Source organism: Sorex araneus, chromosome 4, assembly GCF_027595985.1.
Source record: "Sorex araneus isolate mSorAra2 chromosome 4, mSorAra2.pri, whole genome shotgun sequence".
Lineage (NCBI taxonomy): Eukaryota > Metazoa > Chordata > Mammalia > Eulipotyphla > Soricidae > Sorex > Sorex araneus.
The window spans coordinates 49,104,455-49,124,723 of NC_073305.1; the positions used below are offsets into that span (position 1 = coordinate 49,104,455).

A 20,269-nucleotide genomic window follows, 5' to 3' on the forward strand; every position below is an offset into this window, starting at 1 on the left:
CCAGGGTTGGTGACATGTAAGGCAACTGTCTCAATCCTTACTATCTCTCTGGCCCTAGATTTTACCTTTTCTTGAAGGGTATTCTGTATGAAGAAAAAAATAATAAATTTAAGAAATATTTAAACTGGGCTGGGGATATAGATAAGCTAGAGCACATGCTCTGAGGAAAGTATGTCGGAGCCCTGGGTTTGACTGCAGGCGCCACAGGCAGACTCCCATTCCAGCCCTGCACCTTCGAGAAGGACCCCTAAGCACTGCCACGTGTGGCCCAAAACTAGTCTGTATATATAAGCTAATTTAAATAAAAACGGAGCTAGAAACAGACAACTTAATTGTGGATTATTAACTCTGAGAAGTGATCTGAGTGAACCAGCTAGATGTGAAGGCGTAACTCAAGTAAAATGGTAGGTGTCTTGGCGATTATTCCCCAAAAGACAAAGACAGAAGGACAGCTACAGAATCAGATATAATTAACTGAATACACAATCAGAAACTAATTAACATTTTGTTTAAAGAACAAATCCCTAAACAACTGAATAAGCATGCTGACCTGATAAGACAGTTTTCTACTTTCAAGACAAAACAGAGACTGCGGAGAAGACTTGACCATGTCAGAATTATGTTACACTGCCTTGTTACTTCTCCCTGGTAAAGAGATTCCTCTAAATACCACCTCCCAGCTCTTCTCCTAGACTGTTATGTATATACCCACAGTGTTGTACTTGACCTTTTCAGGCTTTTCTCTTGTCTGAAAACAAGATGACATGCTACTGAATTTCTAATTAGCAATGTTAGAAACTACATAGCCCTTTGGAGGCTGGAGAGATAGTATGTGCCTTGCACATCGCTGACACAAGTCTGATCCCCAACATCCCATATGGTTCTCTGAGCACCACCAGCAGTAACCCTGAGCACTGCCAGGTGTGGCCCCCAACCAAACCAAGCCCCCACCACCCCAAAAAAACCTACATAGCTCTGAGATAATGAGATGATTCAGTGCCCAATTAACCTAGGAATAAAATAACTGGGTTAAGTAGCATTTCAACTAAATGAAGGCATCTTCTTCGACTCCAACTGAGCATGTTTTCAATTTTTTTTTGTGTGTGTGGGGGGAGGTGAAGGATGGAGGAGGGCCTGGAAGGTATGAGCCTATATCCAGTGGTACTCAGGGGCTACTGCTGGCTTGGTGCTCAGGGATAGTATCTGGCAGTACATGGGACTGTATGTGGTGTCAAACATTGAATTTCAGCCTCTTGCATAAAAAGCGTGTGCTGAGCCCATTATGCTATCTCTCGGGCTCTAAAAATCTCTGCATAAAACCCCGGACTCCTGGTCTAAGGCTCCAAAACTTGAATGTTTATTCTCAAAACAAAACAAACCACCAAAACCAAATAAAACCATTCTAAAATAAAACTCATTCATATATTCTTCTGCTTCATAATATTCCAATGAACATAATACAAACTTTACTTCAAATCATTTAACGTCTTATCACCAAAAATTTAATCTGTGATACTATAGTATAGGTAAGGCTTTATTAATGCTGATATTTTTAGACTGATCTCAAGTTCCTAAGTTTGGCGTCCTAAGATTTGAGATCTCAAATCCTCAAGTCTGTGGGAGCTGGAGGTGAGGAGAGGGCACACCTGGCAGTGCTCAGGGCTCCTTCTGGCTCTGTGCTCAGGGATCATTCCTGGAGGGGCTTCAGGGAACCATACGGGGTGCTGAGGACAGATGTGGGTCAGGGAGAAGAAAGGAAACAACCTGCCCATTGTAGTATCTCTTCAGCTCCCTAAGTTGCTAGTTATACAAAATAAAACCTAGCATTTTTCATATAATTGCCTTAATTTTTTCTACATATGGACTAAAAATATATTCAGACACGAGCTCTGAGTAGGTACATTTTGGCTAAGATTGGTTCAATTATATTTGTGCTATGTTGTATTTTGAACTCCACAGTAATCTATACTTGTGAAAGAAATACAATGTGATGCAATTCAGGCTTATGCTAAAAGATAATTAAGTCCTCATAATTTCCCGCACTGCAGAGCCTGGGAAGCTCCCCGTGGCATATTCGATATGCCAAAAACAGTAATAAGTCTCACAATGGAGACGTTACTTACTGGTGCCCGCTCGAGCAAATCGATGAACAACAGACAACAGTGCTACTTTAAAAAAAAACTTTTTTGGAGGGGTGGGGACCACCCAGCTGTGCTCAGGTACCTCCTCTGGAGGAAACAAGAGGATTCAAGGAACTGTATGAGATGAGGGAGATCAAACCCCTGCCGGTTGTGTATGAGCCAAGTCCCTTACCTGCTGTGCATCTCTCTGGTCCTGAATAAACAAACCTTCCTTCCTTCCCTCGCTTCCTCCCCACCCTTGTGAAGCAAGTTAGTGTTTGTTTTTTTTAATCGAATCACCATCAGATACAGTTACAAAGCTTTCATGTTTGAGTTTCAGTCATACAATGATCTAACAACACCCACCCCTCCACCAGTGCTCATTTTCCACCACCAATGTCCCCAGTATCCCCCCCCTTCCCAACCTTCCCCTGGGTTCTATGGCAGACTATTTCCCCCATACTCTCTACTTTTGGGTATTATAGTTTGCAATACTGATACTGAGAGGCTATCATATCATGTTTGGTCCTTTATCTACTTTCAGCACACATCTCCCATCGTGAATGATCCCTCCAACCATCATTGACTTAGTGATCCCTTCTCTATTCCAGCTGCCTTCTCCCCCAGCTCATGAGGCAGGCTCCCAATTATGGAGCAATATTCCTGACCCTTGTGTCTACTGTCCTTGGGTGTCAGTCTCATATTTTGTTATTTTATATTCCACAAGTGAGTGCAGTCATTCTATGTCTGTCCCTCTCTTTCTGACTCATTTCACTTAGCATGGTACTCTCCATGACCATCCACTTATAAGCAAATTTCATGAGTTCATCTTTCCTAACAGCTCCATGGTATTCCACAGTGTAGATGTACCAAAATTTCTTTAACCAGTTGTCTGTTCTCAGGCAACAGGTTGTTTCCAGATTCTGGTTATTGTGAACAGTGCTGCAATGAACATACAGGTGCAGATAGTTTTTACTGAATGAAATTCACTTAGATGTGAGGACAGGAAAAGAGAAAGTATGTGTTCAAGAGAGAACACATGCTTGCCCAGAGAGGACAAAAGCATGCAAAGAGACACAGAAAGATAGACATTCAAGGGAGACAAGCTTGAAGGAGCAAGACGCAAGACTAAATAAGCTTTTCTCAACAGCAATACTTAGATCAAGGTTCCTGACAGTAAAGAGGAATATTAAGTCACTTTTTTTAAAAAAGGTCTATGTCCTTTTTTTTTTTTTTTTTTTGCTTTTTGGGTCACACCCAACAATGCTCAGGGGTTACTGCTGGTTCTACACTCAGGAATCACCCCTGGCAGTGCTGGGGAGACCATATGGGATGCTGGGGATCAAAGCCAGGTCAGCTGTGTGCAAGGTGAACGCCCTACCCGATGTACTATCACTCCGGCCCCGGTCTATGTCTTTTAATAGAATATTAGCACAAAGAACCAGCCATGTGACACAATTCTGTTAACATTAGGTTAAATAAATCTATCTGAACTTATTGGTATTAAGAAGTGTTTCTAATATTGATATTTCTAATATTAACAAAAATCTATCTCAAGAAAAATTATTTGAGTAGTTCATTAAAAAAAAAAAACCAAGAGATTTTATAGCACAGCGGGTAGGGTGTCTGCCTTGCATGTGGCCGACCCGGGTTCGATTCCTCCATCCCTCTCAAGAGCCCAGCAAGCTACCAAGAGTATCTTGCCCGCACGGCAGAGCCTGGCAAGCTATCCGTGGCATATTCCATATGCCAAAAACAGTAACAACAAGTCTCACAATAGAGAAGTTACTGATTTGCTCGAACAAATCGATGAACAATGGGACGACAGTGCTACAGTGCTGTGGATATTTAAAAGTGAACTTAGAAAATAAGAGAGAAAGAAAAAGAAGAACAGTGCCTGCAAGAAATGAAAGCTGGGCTAGAGGTAGGAGGTGGTGTTGGGAAGGAAACGGGACATAGGTAGTAGGAAATGCACAATAGTGAAGGGGTAGTTATTGGAAAATAAATCAAGAAATAAAATTATATATATAATATATATGAAAGTGTGCCTAAGAATAATCACTGGGGTACAGACTGATGGTACATGTGTAGGGCACTTGCCTTGCACATGGCTGGCCTGGGTTGAATCCCCAGCACCCCATATGGTTCTCCTGAGCCTCACCAGTAGTGATTCCGGAGCACAGGGCCAGGAGAAAGCCCTAAGTACCATCAGGTGTGGCCCAAAAACAGAAAAAAGAAGAAGAACTTGAGACTCCAAGCTTCAAAATAGTTTGTCATATGTAAGAAATTAAAAGATACATCATTTTTTTTTTTTTTTTTTGCTTTTTGGGTCACACCTGGCGATGCACAGGGGTTACTCCTGGCTCTGCACTCAGGAATTACCCCTGGCCATGCTCAGGGGACCATATGGGATGCTGGGATTTGAACTTGGGTCGGCCGCGTGCAAGGCAAACGCCCTACCCGCTGTGCTATCTCTCCAGCCCCAAAAGATACATCATTTTAGTATTTTTATGTTTTATACTGAAGACATTACCAAAATATCAACTATTAGTCAAGTAAAATCCAAATATTCAGTATTTTCTTATTTTAAATTAGAAGCAACATACCTATAGCACATTTACTGGCATAACCAGTTGCGATATTCCTATAGTTAATGACAAACAAATCACCTGTCTCTATCCTCAAACACAGTCTTTCAATATTCATAATGAAATACAAGAACCAGGGGCTGGAGACACAACACAGCAGGTAAGGTGCTTGACCTGAATGCAGCCAACCTAGGTTTGGCAGAGCCAGGAGTAAACCCTGAATACTGCTGGGTATGCAAAACAAAACAAAGATACAGGAACCAAACAATTTTTAGTACCTTATGTTTTTTGGAGGTGGAGGTTAAGGGGGGGTGGGCATATGCAGTGGTTCACAGGTTTTCACCTGGCTCTGTGCTCAGAAATCACCCCTGGCAGGACTCAGGATACCATAATGCCAGAGATCGTCACCAAGGCAAGCAAATGCCCTACCCACTGTACTACCTTACTGGTCCCAGTACCTTACTTTTTGAAGGACCACTCTAGCTTTGCTTACTATATTCATCCATTTTTGATTCATAAAAATGCCCTAATGAACCCTGGACTAGGAAGCAGAAACTCTCTCTCCAAAGGAGGGTCAGCTGACTTAACTGTCACACAGGTCACTTGATGATCACCATTAATACACACAATGGAGTGACTGCTTTTTATCACCACATTAATTTTGAATCTGTGCTACAGTGCTTGTACCCAGTAAACATACAATTTGAAAAAATACCATGAAGGCGAAAGATAGTATCTTCTTTGTACAACGGCATATCAGTGTTTGTTTCCTTTCTGTGTTTCTCAGAGTTAAGCTAGGTTGCTCAGGACCAGGATCGGGGTATTGAATGATCTGGTGTCACAACAACAATGGAGAAACTCACTCTCTCATTCACTGTCACTGTATCACTGTCATCCTGTTGTTCATCAATTCGCTTAAGCGAGCGCCAGTAACATCTTCATTTGTCCCTGTTGCATGCTAGTGTAGCCCAATGGTATCTGCTTGCTCTAGGAACACGAAGAGCATGAGCACGTCGTTGTTACTGTTTTGGGCATATCAAATACTGCACGGGTAGTTTGCCAGGCTCTGCCGTGAGCATCCTATATGGTCTCCAAACCCTGCCAGGAGTAATTCCTGAGTGCAGAGCCAGGAGGAACCCCTGAGTATTGCTGGGAGTGACACAAAAAGCAAAAAAAAAAAACCGAAAGTCAAAACCCATAGCAGACAGCAGGGAGGGCGCTGGTTTCGCATGTGGCTGACCTGGTTTGACCCAGCACCCTGAACCCCACTAGGAGTGATCCCTGAATGCAGAGCCAGGAGCAAGCTCTCAGCACCACCGGGCGACTCTCTCATTAAATAAGCAAAAATATAATGCGATGTTGTTAAACAGAGTAAACTGAAATAGTACAGTAACCGCATATCAGCTTCCATTAGAGCCCAACTGAAAAGGCAGAATCTTACTCATTTATAACTGCAAGAGTACAGAGCAGTGGTTTTCAACATTCTTATAACTGTGGACTTCCAATGATCCATGAATTGGCAGTTAAAAATCACTGGAATAGACCATATTTTTTATTGCAATTGGAAACTTCAAAATTAATGTGGTGACAAAAAGCAGTTCCTCTGTTTTAATTACATTATGTGAATGGTAAAACAAATATACTCACAGCTTGCATTTCTATACAGAAGAAATGGTTCATGAAGCTGAAACTCCAAATCTTTATTCACTGGCTCAACTAGATTGTGCATATTGAGCCGATTCACAATAGTAAAACCATGGTAAGGTGAAGCTGACCTTAGATTTAACAGAAGAAAAAAGAATCAAGTTACTGTTTAATAGGCAGAAATGTTTACTACTATATTATACAGAATTATTAGCAATTAAAATTATAAAGAAAGCATTGAAGTCAGATTCCCTTCTCCACCCAGAAGTTTCCAAAGACGAAAATCTGCAGTAAGGTCACCCAAGTCCTGTGATACGTGACTCCCTTGCCTTCTCTGCCCTCGTCCCGATCCTCCCACTCAGCTACACTTTTCCTTCCCACTCTCCCTTCAGGTCTGCCTCTATCCAAAGATCTCTACTGGGGCTGAGAGACAGCTCAAGGGGCTGGAGCACAGACTTTGGATGAAGGAGGCCTAGGTTCAATCCCTGGCACCACGTGGTCCCCTGAGCACCACCAGGAATAACTCCAAGCATCACTACTAGTGTAGTACAACCCCCCCCCTTCCCCTCCAACACCTAAAAAGCAAAACAAGAAAAGATCTGGACTCAATCCCTGGCATCCCATAATGGTCTCCCGAGCACTGCCAGGAGCAATTCCTGAGTGCAGAACAAGGAGGAACCCCTGAGCATGCTGGGTGTGCCCCAAAAAGGAAAGAAAAAACTGGGAAGGGGACACATATCTGGTAGTGCTTAGGGAACCATAAATGTCACTTGGGATCATACCTGGTTCCAGTCACATGCAAGGCAAGCACTCTATGACAGAGCTATGCCCCTGACAAGAATTACCATTTAACTGGTTCCAAATGTAATACCTGTAATTTGTCCCTCTTTTGTCCATCTCAACTTATTAGCTTTTATATTTACTACCGTTCTTCATTAAGATGCAAGCTCAAGACAAACAGGATTGATTTACTTTTTTAGATGTATTACAAGATAGAAACCCAAGATGCTTAACATGCATTTTCTTCATGGAAATATTCTAAATAAACTACAGTATTGGTTATGGACAACAATGGTCCACCAAACAATGATTTTTCTTGCTCCAAAGAGGTCTTTCCAAAATTCCCCTGAGCTAGGCAGAAAATGCCCTGAACCCGTTGGTCTCCTGGGGGAGGTCTACTGGGGGAGGAAGGTAGAAGATTCCATGATCCTTTAGGCACCTGTTACAAGTGAACATATATATAATACCACAGTTTATCATACATTTCATGATGAACAGAGAAGGTATCAGGATCCAACAAACAAGATCAGAAAGAATAAGCTGTGCCCAAAGTTATACAAACAATACAAAATATAGCAAAAATTTTTCTGACCCTAAATCTAGGTTTCTTCTATATTATGATTTCTGCAAAGTGATATCTGACACTTTAGACATACCACCTGAAAAGTACCACTTGAAAAGTGATATCATTTCTGCAAAATGATGTTCTGTACTTAGATATACCTTTACCTAAGGTACAAAACACTTCTCATATTTCCCAAAGGAAGTATTTGTCTCCTTTTATTAGAATCAGTACAAGTGCGCCTCTATTTTATTAAATCACATCACTCACTATAAAAAATTTAAAATTTTACATTTTTCTAAAATCAATGGATTGGCACTGTTTTGATCAATATGACTAAGAAAAACAGCTTCTAAATATTAATAAACATCAGGATTCTAATGACAAAAGTTGAAGAGTTTCTAGAGATTTATATTAATAATAAATAATGAAGAAGGTAAAAGGTTAATAATGTAGTAGGTGAACAAAGTAGAAAAAGAGGTTTTTATATTTTAGGGCAAAAATAATGACATGGGGACTTGAGTGACGGTACAGTGGCCTTGCAAATGTCCATCCAGGTTCAATCCTTAAATCCCATATGTTCCCTAAGAACTCCCAGGATGGGGCTGGAGTGACAGCACAGGGGGTAGGGAATTTGCCTTGCCTACCCGGGTTCGATTCCCAGCATCCCATATGGTCCTCTGAACACTGCCAGGAGTAATTCCTGAGTGCAGAGCCAGGAGTACCCCTGTGCATCGCTGGGTATGACTTCTCCCCCCCAAAAAAATATAAAATAAACAAAATAAATTTTGGGCTGGAGTGATAGCGCAGCGGGTAGGGCGTTTGCCTTACATGCGGCGGACCCGGGTTTGATTCCCAGCATCCCATATGGTCCCCTGAGCACCGCTAGGGGTAATTCCTGAGTGCAGAGCCAGGAGTGACCCCTGTGCATCGCCGGGTGTGACCCAAAAAAGCAAAAAAAAAAAAAAAAAAAGAACTCGCAGGAGTCCTGAGCACAGAGCCAGGAGTAACCCCTGAGCATTGCCAGATGTGGTCCCAAAACAAAAACAAAAAATAATGAGGAAAAACATGCAAAAAATGACAAAGAGCTAGGCTTATAGTATCAAAGGACTAAAAAAAAAAAAAGTATAGCTAGTCAAGATCTCAAAATTTTAATCAAAAATTAGAATATATAACAAAAAACTTTTTTGTTTTGGGGCCACACCTAATGTGCTCCGGGCTTACTCCCAGCTCTGGCTCAAGGATCACTATTTTTTTTCCTATTTGGGTCACACCCAGCGATGCTCAGGGGTTACTCCTGGCTCTGCACTCAGAAATTACTCCTGGCGGTGCTTGGGGGACCATATGGGATGGCGGGGATTGAACCCAGGCCAGCGAGTGCAAGGCAAACACCCTACCTGCTGCACTACCGCTCCAGCCCCTCAAGGATCACTCTTGAGACCATATGTGGTGCTGGGAATCAAACCTGGGTAGGCTGCACGCAAGACAAGTATCTTACCTGCTATACTATCACTCTGTCCACAGAAAGATTTTTAAAATTATTTTAAATATAGGTAGTATGAGAGAGGAGAGAAAAGGGAACCCCATGACACGAAAGAAAGGAACTCCACACCCCCAGCTGGATGAGGAATGGAATGCACCATAAAGCAGAGCCGCTCAGCATCCCAGCGAGGGGTGCAGGTGACTCCAGTGTGGGGGGTGGTCGACGACATACAAGAGACTCCTTAAGAGAGGAACCCAAAGCACATAAGGAAATAGGAAAGGTGGGGCAGGAGCTATGAACAGTGGGTGAGGTATTTGCCTTGTACATGGCTGACCCGGGTTCAACCCCCTACATCCCAGATGGTCAGTCTCTTGAGTACCCCTGGGAGTAATTCCTGAGCTCAGAGTCAGGAATAACCCCTGAGCACCGCTTGGTATGGTACCCAAACAAACAAAAATCCAAATTGAAAAAAAAAAAAAAAAAGAAAAAGAAAAGAGGGGCTGGAGTGATAGCACAGCGGGTAGGACATTTGCCTTGCATGCAGCTGACAGGGGTTCGATTCCCAGCATCCCATATGGTCACCCAAGCACTGCCAGGAATAATTTCTGTGTGCAGAGCCATGAGTGACCCCTGTGCATTGCTGGGTATGACCCAGAAAGGAAAAAAAAAGAAAAAAAAAGAAGCAGGTGTGTGTGAGAACGCTTGCAGAGTCTCTACATTTTAAAAAATAAGTAAAGGAATCTGTGCCAGTCAGAGCAAGACCTATTCAGGTATACAAGGAACCCTATCACTGTAACTTCTTACTCATCATTAAGCTACAATTACATAACAATACAAAAATAGCAATTTACCAGAGAGATAGTACAGTGGGTAGGGCACTTGCTTTGCACACAGCAGACCTGGGCTCCATCTCCAGCATCCCGTATGGTTTTCAGAGGACCATGAGGAGTGATCTGAGGGCAGAGCCCAGCGCACCACAGAGTGTGGCCCCCCAAATCAAACCAAAGCAGTCATTGCAAACCAATTCTCCTCTTTTCTCCCTTTTATTTTGGGGCCATACCGTGCAGTGCCCAGAAACTACTTCCAACTCAGTGTGATGCTCAGGGGTGTCTCCTGGTGATGCTGCTGTGAACCCAGGATCAAACCCAAGCCTCCAACATACAAAGCTTGTGCTCTGGCCTGCTGAGCTATGTCTCTGATCCACCAATCACATTTTAAGATAATACTTTCTTTAAAACATTGAAAACAAAAAATGTGTATTTACTGAGCCAGGGAGAGTTCAATGGTTAGGGATCCAAGTTAGAAGCCCAGGAGGACATACCTCCTCTGGCAATACTGTTAGGCTGTGGGCCAGAGCACAGAACGATCTGGCCTTGTTGGCCGAGTATCACAGCCTATGACCCCTGGACCCCTTCAGCCTTGCTAGCCCTCCACCCCCAACTAACTAAAAAGAATCTAGGCTTGGGGCCAGAGTGATAGTACAATGGATAGGGTGTTTGCCTTGCATGTGGCCGACTCGGGTTTGATTCCCGGCATCCCATATGGTCTCCTGAGCACCTCCGGGAGTGATTCCCGAGTGCAGAGCCAGAAGTAACCCCTGAGCAGCAACTGGTGTGATCCCAAAAGCCAAAAAATTAAATAAAATAAAAAGAATCTAGGCTTTCCAAGACTCTTAAACTAAAAACATACCTCATTAAAGACATTTCACACAATCTAGAGCTTTGTCGTGGGGAGGGGGTGTTCTAATTTGGTAAATATGAAATTGTAGGACATCTCAACTATACTATTTACAGCTAGTCTATTCATTACAGTTCCTCAACTACCTTTAAGAATTTAATGCCGAGATAGAACACAAGCGTCTTTCTTCTTTACGAGGGGCGGTGCCTGGCAAGATTCTGCTCACCCCTATGGTGCTCCAGGGTCTCGAAGCTCACCTGGCACTACCCTGTACATCCCTGGAGACTTAACTAAGTGCCTAGAGTAAATGCAGGGCTTGTTCCTCCTCCACCCCCCCACCCCAAGGCTACTCTAGACTCATTATTGCTAGACACGGTTCACAATCTTGAAATGGCTCTGAAATAAACTCTACTTCTGTTTAGGTTTTCTCCCTTCCCTTCCCCTTCCTTGCTGCCAAAGACAGAGGGGACTTGTACATCACTGTGGTTTGTGCCTAGGTCATGCTTTCAGTGGTGCTTCTTGCCCATGTGCTCACTGGGGGTTAAACTCCTCAGCTGGGGTTGGCACACATTCTTGCCGCAGTGCTCCGGAGTCACGTGCTTTAGTGGTGGAGCGCTTATGTGTGCTCACTGAGCTCGGAAACCTGGTTGTGGTGCTTGCACACTTTCAGCTGCAGTGCTTGTCAAGTTGAGGTGTTTGCACACACCTAACGTGGGGGCACCAGAGACCACAAACTCTGTTGTGGCTTGGGGACAGGATCCACTGGGGACAGCACAGCCCCCACGACTGTGCTCAGTGCAACTGGGTGACAATGGTCTGGAGCTTGCAGCCTCCCTACTGACAGGGCCGATGTTCTTGCCACTGAGCCAGCAGTTGTTTAATACGAATCATAAGCTCAGCGGATGGGGCCAGAAGGCAGTACAGCTGGTAAGGCTCTTGTCTTCCATGCAGCAAAACCGATTTTGATCCCTGGCATCCCATCTAGTTCCCTGGGCACTGCCAGAAGTGATTCTGGAGTGCAGAGCCAGGAGTAAGCCCCAAGCATCGCCAGGTGTGGCCCAAAAACCAAAAAAGGAAAAAAACAAAAAAACAGGAAATGGGTCAGCAGGGATTCAACTTTGTTAGGATCTCACAACTATAGAAAATGGAAAGCAGAAAGGTTTTAAAGACAAATGTACAATAAGGTTATACCACTTTACATGGTGCTGTTCAAAATTACATAAAAAAAAGCTTACCTTCGATATACAAATAACGTTCCTTCTATATCGGTCTTCTCCTATAATGAACAAAGTCAATTAGTATGTGTGTGTGCATTTTTCTCTTTATAAACCAAACCCCCAAATAGTCACAAAACCTTTAATGTTTCTTATTTTTTGTTTCTGGGCCACACCTGGTGTTGCTCAGGGCTTACTCCTGGCTCTGTGCTCAGGTTGATTCCTGATCAGGCTTGGGGGACCATATGAGGTACCAGGGATCAAAGAGCTTTTCCAGTTGTATTATCGGTCTGGTCCCGATAATACTGGACCTCGAAACCTTTATTTATTTATTTTTAATGTTTAAGATCAATGGATAACTTTAAAAATTAGTCAAAGCATTTTTCCCTCTTCAAACACGTCTCTCTCTCCAGCGCCCCCTCCCCCCCAACCCCCTTTGGCCAACCCAGTGGTGTTCAGGGCTTATTCATGACATGCTCAGATGAGCATTTGGGATGCTGGGGATTGAACATGGTTGGCTTCATACATTCGCTTATGCCCCATAAAGTTCTCATTTCTTTTGAAACCTTCCTATACTATTGATGCATAGGCTAAATGCTATGCTCAATCCAGCCACGTGCCAACACTTTGATCTCACAGCATTTTTCTTCTGTCTGTCTGTCTGTCTGTCTGTCTCTGTCTCTGTCTCTCTGTCTCTGTCTCTCTCTCTCTCTCTCTCTCACACACACACACACACACACACACACACACACACACACACACACACACAATCTCAGAGAAAGAACCTGAACTTGACGAATGCAAAGCAAATCTACTCTACCACTGACTAAAACCTCTTGCCTTTTTGAATTCTTAAAGGAGAAAACCCTAGATTTAGCTCATCTTTTATTTTTATTTATTTATTTATTTATGCTTTTTTTTTTTTTTTTTTTTTGTCACACCTGGCAATGCACAGGGGTCACTCCTAGCTCTGCAATCAGGAATTACCCCTGGTGGTGCTCAGGGGACCATATGGGAATTAAACCCGGGTTGGCCACATGCAAGGCAAACGCCCTACCCGCTGTGCTATCTCTCCAGCCCCTAGCTCTCACCTTTTAAAGCTAAAATGTCTAAGTCTTATTTCTTAATTTTAGTTAAAAAATTTTACTGAGGCACTGTGATTTACAAAGTCACTGTGACTGCGTTTCATATAATGTTCCTACACCAATTGCTTCACTCTGTGTCCACTTCTCTCCACCAATGTCTGCAGTTTCCCTCCCACCCACAGCCTGGTCTGACAGGCACTTTCCCTGATTTAGACACTGGTTTATAACACTGTTACTGCCATAGGATTTCCTGCATAACACTTTCTCATCTCCCAATACCACATCCTGCCCCAGTGAGCCACTTCCCTCCACTGTTCTCCCAGTTTATTTCTTAATTTTGAAGCGAAAGTCCTAAACACAGTGATTTCTTTCCTACAGCTTATAGTTTCTAAGTGCTGAAAAAATTTCTATGTTTAAAGTTAGCAGAAGAAAAATGGGAACATTCACCTAGAAGACCCTTTGTTTTATCACTGGGCAATTTTGATATATTTTCACTAGTAGCAAATTTTGTGGTTAGTCAGGAATTAACTGCCGGTAGCAGTCTGTCATTTTTAGAACTCTGATGATTGATGAAACTATAATCTGTCTCAATGTAATTACTGTTGACTCAATTCAGAATTTTAGCTTGGAAGCGTTCTGATTAAGAAAGCTCAACTCAGGGCATAGGAGCAATAGTATAGTGGGTGTGGCGTTTGCCTCTCACACAGGTTCTATGCCCTCCCTGGCATCCCGTATGGTCCCCTGAGTACTGCCTGGAGTAATTCCTGAGTAGAGCCAGGAACATTGCTGGATGTGGCCCCAAAACAAACAAACAAAATAAAGTATAACTTATACCCCACTTCAGGAGTTGTCACAGAGTGTACTTAGATTTAAAACACAGCTACAATGTTAACAACAACAACAAAAAACCCACCAAAAAAAAAAACCCATAAACACAACAATGTAGCCAGGACCTAAATATTTTCATGGTATCAACTATCAGAAAACTTTAAATATGGGGGCCGGAGAGATTGTACAGCTGGTAGGGTGCTTGCTTTGCACTTAGTCAAACAAGGTTGGACTTCTATGGTCCCTAGGACTCCACCCAGGAGTAAGCCCTGAATGCAAAGTCAGGAGTAAGCCCTGAGCATTAATGGATGTGTCTCAGAAACAAATTAAAAAAACAAAAACAAAAACAACAAAAACAAAAAACCTCTAAACATTAGTCATATGAATGTAAGTTTATTGGGATAATTTAAAAAAATTAATCACCTTGAACTCTTCCAGGAGTACTATTGCCTTAGCTTACACATATCTCATAACTTTTACTTCTTAAATATTCACAGGCTTTTGTTTGCCTTTCAAATAGAAATTGTTAGCCAACAGTCTCAAAGTTAAGGAACACTTGTTTAAACAAAGCACTGCAGTTACAACTTTTTGTAAATAGAGAAAAGATTCTGATTATGCTTTCTATGCCAAAATCCAAATGAACAAATGGCAGATTCTTTTTTTTTTTTTTTTTGCTTTTTGGGTCACCCCCAGCGATGCACAGGGGTCACTCATGATTGCACTCAGGAATTACCCCTGGCAGTGCTCAGGGTACCATAAGGGATGCTGGGAATCGAACCCGGGTCAGCTTCGTGCAAGGCAAATGCCCTACCTGCTGTGCTATTGCTTCAGCCCAGATTCATTTTTTAAATTCATGTTATTGCTTGTATTTCATATTTAAAACAAAATTTTTAAAACTACACATATATATTTTTGTTGGGGGTCATACCTAGCAGTGCTCAGGATTGACTACTGGCTTTGTATTCAGGGATTGTTTCTGGTTGGCTTTGGGGAAACACATGGGGTACTAGGGTCAGTCACAGGCAAGGCAAATGCCCTAACTGCTGTACTACCACTCTGGCCTTAAAATCCCCAAATATCCAAGTCTGAAAAACTAGGAACAAAAGCTGGTTAATATAGGGACCAGAGAAATAGTACAGTGGATAGGGATCTTGCCTTGCGTCCAACTGACTGCAGACTCAATTCCCTGTACCCCATATAGTACCCTGACCAGGAGCAACCCCTGAGCACTGCGGGGTGTGTCCCAAAACCAAACAAAAAATTAATTTTTTAAAAAACAGCCTGTTGGCATAACAATAAGACCCTGACCCAAGTCTTTACCATCTGTCTCAAAGTTCATAAACTTATGCACACAGATCAAGAAAGTGATCAAAACCATTAAAACTAAGGCACTATCTAAAACTGCCTCATTTTAAAAACAATCTATAACTTTGTTCTTTGTGGCTTTCCACACATCCTTCTCTCTCTTTTACTTCTTGAGCCACAGCTGTGGTGCTCAGGGTTTACTCCTGGCTCTGAAAAGGGTTCACTCCTGGTATGGCTGGGGGGAGGAGGTGTTGGGGGTTGGCCCCAGGTGGGTACGTGCCAAGGCCCTTCCCACTGTACTCTCAGGACCCCACCTTTCTCTTCAAGGAGATGAAGCAGAGAAAAAAAAAAAACCCAAAACTAAAGCAAGACTTTAAAAAGTTGGGGCTGGAGAGATAGCATAGCAGGTAGGGTGCTTGCCATGCATGAGGCCCAACCAAAATCTCCCCCCACCCCCATCCCATTTGGTTCCCTAAACACCGCCAGGAGTATCGCGTGCCTGAGCATCACCGGGTGTGGTCTAAGAGCCAAAACAAACAGAAACAAAACCACCTTTCTCTACGATTTAACTGCTAATAAAAGCCAAAGGATGTTCACAAAATGACAGAGGGAATACATTGTGTCCATAACATTGCACAGGACACATTAAGAACCTCCCGAAGTTCTTTTCAAGCACTGCCCATTAACTGTGAATGACCATCATTTATTAATTCAACCCAGCAAACATCCACGGGCTACTTTCTAAGTGTGAACCCTAGAACGGAATGAATTTTAAAAGGCCAATGCCCAGGAAGCGAGGAATTGTATGTTCAACAACTCGTTCTTCAAAACAAACCAATGAACATTTAGGGATGCAACGTTAGGGACCCCTCGTGCAAAAGTGCAAAAAAAAAAAAAAAAAAAAGAAGCCCTCCCCGTGCCTAGACTGACGGCGGCACGAGGGGGTGACATCACCGCCGACCTGGAAGGAGGGAAGACACTTCCCGGGCCCTTCCCGCCCGCCGGGGCCGTCAAGGGACTCCGACGGGCAAGGAAGTTGCTCTCCTAAGTGCCCTGAAACCTTCTTTCCCTGAAAGACTCGGGAAAGGCGGCGCAGTTCGGTGCACGCCGGGGCGACCGCCGGGCACCCCGGGCACCCCCGCTTCGGAGCGTGCGAGCGACCGGCGGCACTTCAGGCTTCAAAACCCCAGTGACCTCTGCCAGGGGGGCTTCCCGTGCAAGGCGGTGTGTCATTTCGCCCCCAGGAGCCCCCTCGAGGCTTCACACGCTCTCCCGGACTCTCTGACGAGCCTTGCTGAGCCCCACGCCGGGGGCTTCGGGCAGGCAGGCAGGTGGCCCGGGGGCCAGACAGAGCCGGGCCCCCGGGGAGTGCTCGGTCCCGGCCCGGTCCCGGCGCCGGTTCCGGTCTCGGCCCGGCCCTCCCCCACCCCCGCTCCGTCTCTCCCGGGGCTTCTCCTCCCGCTGCCCGCCTCTCCCGGGCTCCCCCGGCGCCCCCCGGGCCCCGCACGCACCCACTGGTTGGCCTTGGGGCAGAAGGTGTAGAGCGCGACCTGGCCCGTGAGGTCGGCGATGCTGGTGATGTAGGGGTCGTGCTGCTTCAGGGCCGCGAGGCTCATCTCTTGGCCGGCTCGGCTCAGCGCCTCCATCTTGGCTGCCGGAGCCCCTGGGCCGCGGGGAGGCGGAGCCGCGCACAGGAAGAGGCCATCGCGGCCCGCGCCCCCCCCCTCGCTGCGCCCGCGGCCGCCACTTCCGCCGGGCCGGGTCCGGCCGCGCTTCCCTTCCGCCGCGCGCGCGCGCGCCGCTCCGGGTTCCGGCCACGTCCGCGCCCGCGCGCCGGAACTCGGGTCGGCGGCGGAAGGCGTCCGCGCTGCGCGTCCGCTCGGCGCGCCGGCCTCCCTGCCTCGGCGGGCCTCGCGCGCGCCCTGGGCCCGGGGGCGTGACGGCGCGGGGGATCGTCTTTCCTCCCCAACCTTCGCCCGGCGCACACACACACCTCGCTGCTCTCCCCAGCACCGCCCAAAGCAACAATTCGGGGCTTTCCCGGAGGAAAACAAAATCTTGACCTGGAGCGGCCTGGCCCGTGTCTTTCGCTCCCTGCGCTCGCCGTTCTTTGTCGTCGTCTGAATCCCACCCGGAGGACCCCGGCCTGGACGACACCGGGCGTGGCCCCTGAGCACGAACGCATGAGGCCCACGTGCCCCGACCCCCCAACCCCCCTGAGCACGGAAAGATGAGGCCCACGTGCCCCCAACCACAGCTCCCAAGACCCCCTGAGCATGGAAGGATGAGGCCCACGTGCCCCCGACCCTAAAGACCCCCTAGCACGGAAGGATGAAGCTCACGTGTCCCCGGCCCCAAAGACCCCCTAGCACGGAAGGATGAGGCACACGTGTCCCCATCCCCGACCTCCAAGGCCCCCTGAGCGCCGAAGGATGAGGCCCAAGTGCCCCCATCCCAGACCCCCAAGACTAAACGGGAGTAGTCCCCTGAGCACGGAAGAATGAGGCCCACGTCCCCACACCTGCGACCCTCAAGACCCCCTGAGCGCTGAAGGATGAGACCCAAGTGCTCCCATCCCTGACCCCCAAGACTAACCGGGAGTAGTCCTCTGAGCACAGAAGGATGAGGCCCATGTGCCCCCCCTCCCCAGACTAACCGGGAGTAGCCCCCCTGAGTGCGGAAGAATGAGGTTCATGTGACCGACCCCCCCTACCCCCAAGACTCATTCTCTTATCGAATGTCCTGTGTGCATTTTAACTCGGTCCAAAGAGCCAGATAGCCTAAGGGTATAAAAACAAGCACAGGCGAGAGGGAACATCCCCTCACCCACCACCTTCCGATTTATTCGGTAAAGGGTTTCTCTCTGGTGTTTGAGTCTCACCCAGCAGGCATTGCTCAGGGCTTCCTCCTGGCTCTACACTCAGGAATCACTCCTGGTGGCCTCCCGGGACCCTAAGGGGTGTGGGGTTTGAACTCAGGCTTGGCTGCAATGCAAAGTGAGTGCCCCACCTACTGTACTAACTCTCTGACCGTGAAAAGAAAAAGAAATAAACGGCAACGCTTTTGAGCACTTTGATTGCAGAATCCCGGGTTTGATAGTCCATACCACGTGGTCCCCCAGCATCTCTGGGAAGCATCCTTTCCAGCCCCTGCACACCTGAGTGACACCGCCAGTCCCCTCGCCACAAAAACAAAAAATGAGTGGAGTGGAGAATGTTCGGGCCACACTCAGCGGTGCCAGGGATTCTTCCTGGCCCCTTGCTCAGGAGTGACCCTTGATTGTATCAGGAGGACCATGCGTGGTGCCAGGAACTGAACCAGAACTGTTGCATGCCAAGCAAATGCCTTAACCTCTGTTCTTTCTGGCCATGGCACAGTGTTTCTCTTGAAACCTAGAGGATGGCTCCACTAGCTCCGTCTGATTAGGAGGATCTAGAAAGACTTCACGGAGGAGGTGATGTTGGAATTAGTACGCTAGAGGTGAGCAGCCTTGTCAGTGAAGAAATCAAGGACCCTCTTCATTTTACAGTTTACATTTCCTCCTGGAGAGGAAGGAGGTTGTGGTCATCCTGATTTGACAGGTAGTTTAATTGGAACTACGTGGAACTAGATTGTAACACCATGGTTTAAAGTTCTACTCAGGAGGCTTGCAGTATGGGTACCCAGGAATTCCCAGGCCTGGGAGATAGCACAGAGGTCTAGTATTGCATGCTTTGCATACGAAGACCTGGTTTCCTCCCTGGGACCTCATGCCACTGAAGCACCACACAGGAGTATCCCCTGAGCACTGTCAGATGGGATCCCAAATCAAAATTCCAAGAAAGAATCCGACCTCTTACTGAACACGATGGCCACTCAACACCCTTATTGCAAACCACAACACCTAATCAGAGAGAGAGAACAAAAGGGAATTCCCTGCCATAGTGGCAGGGTGGGGTGGGGGGAGACGGGACTGGGGAGGGGGGGAGGGATGTTGGGTTTACGGGTGGTGGAGAATGGGCACTGGTGAAGGGATGGGTTATCGAACTTTGTATGGGGGAAGCATGAGCACAAAGATGTATGGATCTGTAACTGTACCCTCACGATGACTCTCTAATTAAAAATAAACTAAAAAAAAAAAAAAAGAATCCGACCTCTTGCCTTCTGTCCTAGGGTTCCTTATTCCACACTCTGCCTACTTTCCTTAATTCTGGAGATAAAGACGTATTCCTCTCCACTTAACTCTCCATCAAACTTAAAAAAAAAAAGGAAAAAACAGGCTATACCTCAATTTTTAAAAAAGTATTAAAAAATTAGCACAAAATTTAAAGATATACCTAAACCTGTATTTTCTTTTCGTAGAAGTCCTAGAGGACTTTCTTTCTTTCTTTCTTTCTTTCTTTCTTTCTTTCTTTCTTTCTTTCTTTCTTTCTTTCTTTCTTTCTTTCTTTCTTTCTTTCTTTCTTCCTTCCTTCCTTCCTTCCTTCCTTCCTTTCTTGTGGCGGGGGTGGGGGGGGCACATCTGCAGTGCTTTGGGTTTACTCCTGGCTCTATGCTTAGGAATCACTCCTGGCAGAGGGAACCATATGGGGTGCCGAGAATTGAACCCGGGTCAGGCGTGTGCAAGTCAAGTGCCTCAACTGCTGTACTATTACTCCAACCCCAGAAGTCCTAAAATAATTTGAGGCACTTCCTTTTTTAAATTGTTTTTGATTGAAAGGGCTAGACTAGTTAAAAATGCCAACCTATTTTAGGAAGTTTTCATACTCAGAATAAAAAAAGTCACTTCATGGCTTGAGCAATAGCTGAAAGGACCGAGAGCATGCTTTGCACGCTGGAGACCTGCAGTCCCATTCCAGAGTGGAAAAAAGCAGAAACACGGAAACAAGCAAGTGAAAGACCTTTTAAGGGAGAACCTGGGCTTGAAGAGCAAACCCTGAATGGCTTTTGGGAGGAATTTTTATAAATTCTTCCAAATGGATTTTCCTGAAATTTTGCATATAT

The 20,269-nt window shown here is 45.6% G+C and overlaps 1 protein-coding gene across 2 annotated transcripts in view; it reads right to left on the bottom strand.

The window, feature by feature from the left end:
* DCP1A (decapping mRNA 1A) overlaps nucleotides 1-17,015 on the bottom strand; it is a 54,248-nt gene extending 37,233 nt beyond the window's left edge. For both annotated transcript variants that reach the window (XM_055134068.1, XM_004615095.2), the window contains exons 1-3: nucleotides 16,798-17,015; nucleotides 12,090-12,130; nucleotides 6,356-6,483 (exon numbers count right to left, since the gene is read on the bottom strand). In XM_055134068.1, the coding sequence (XP_054990043.1) occupies nucleotides 6,356-6,483; nucleotides 12,090-12,130; nucleotides 16,798-16,932 (304 nt within the window). In that variant the 5' untranslated portion in view covers nucleotides 16,933-17,015. The remainder of the gene's footprint in view (nucleotides 1-6,355; nucleotides 6,484-12,089; nucleotides 12,131-16,797) is intronic.
* Nucleotides 17,016-20,269: the final 3,254 nt, after the last annotated feature.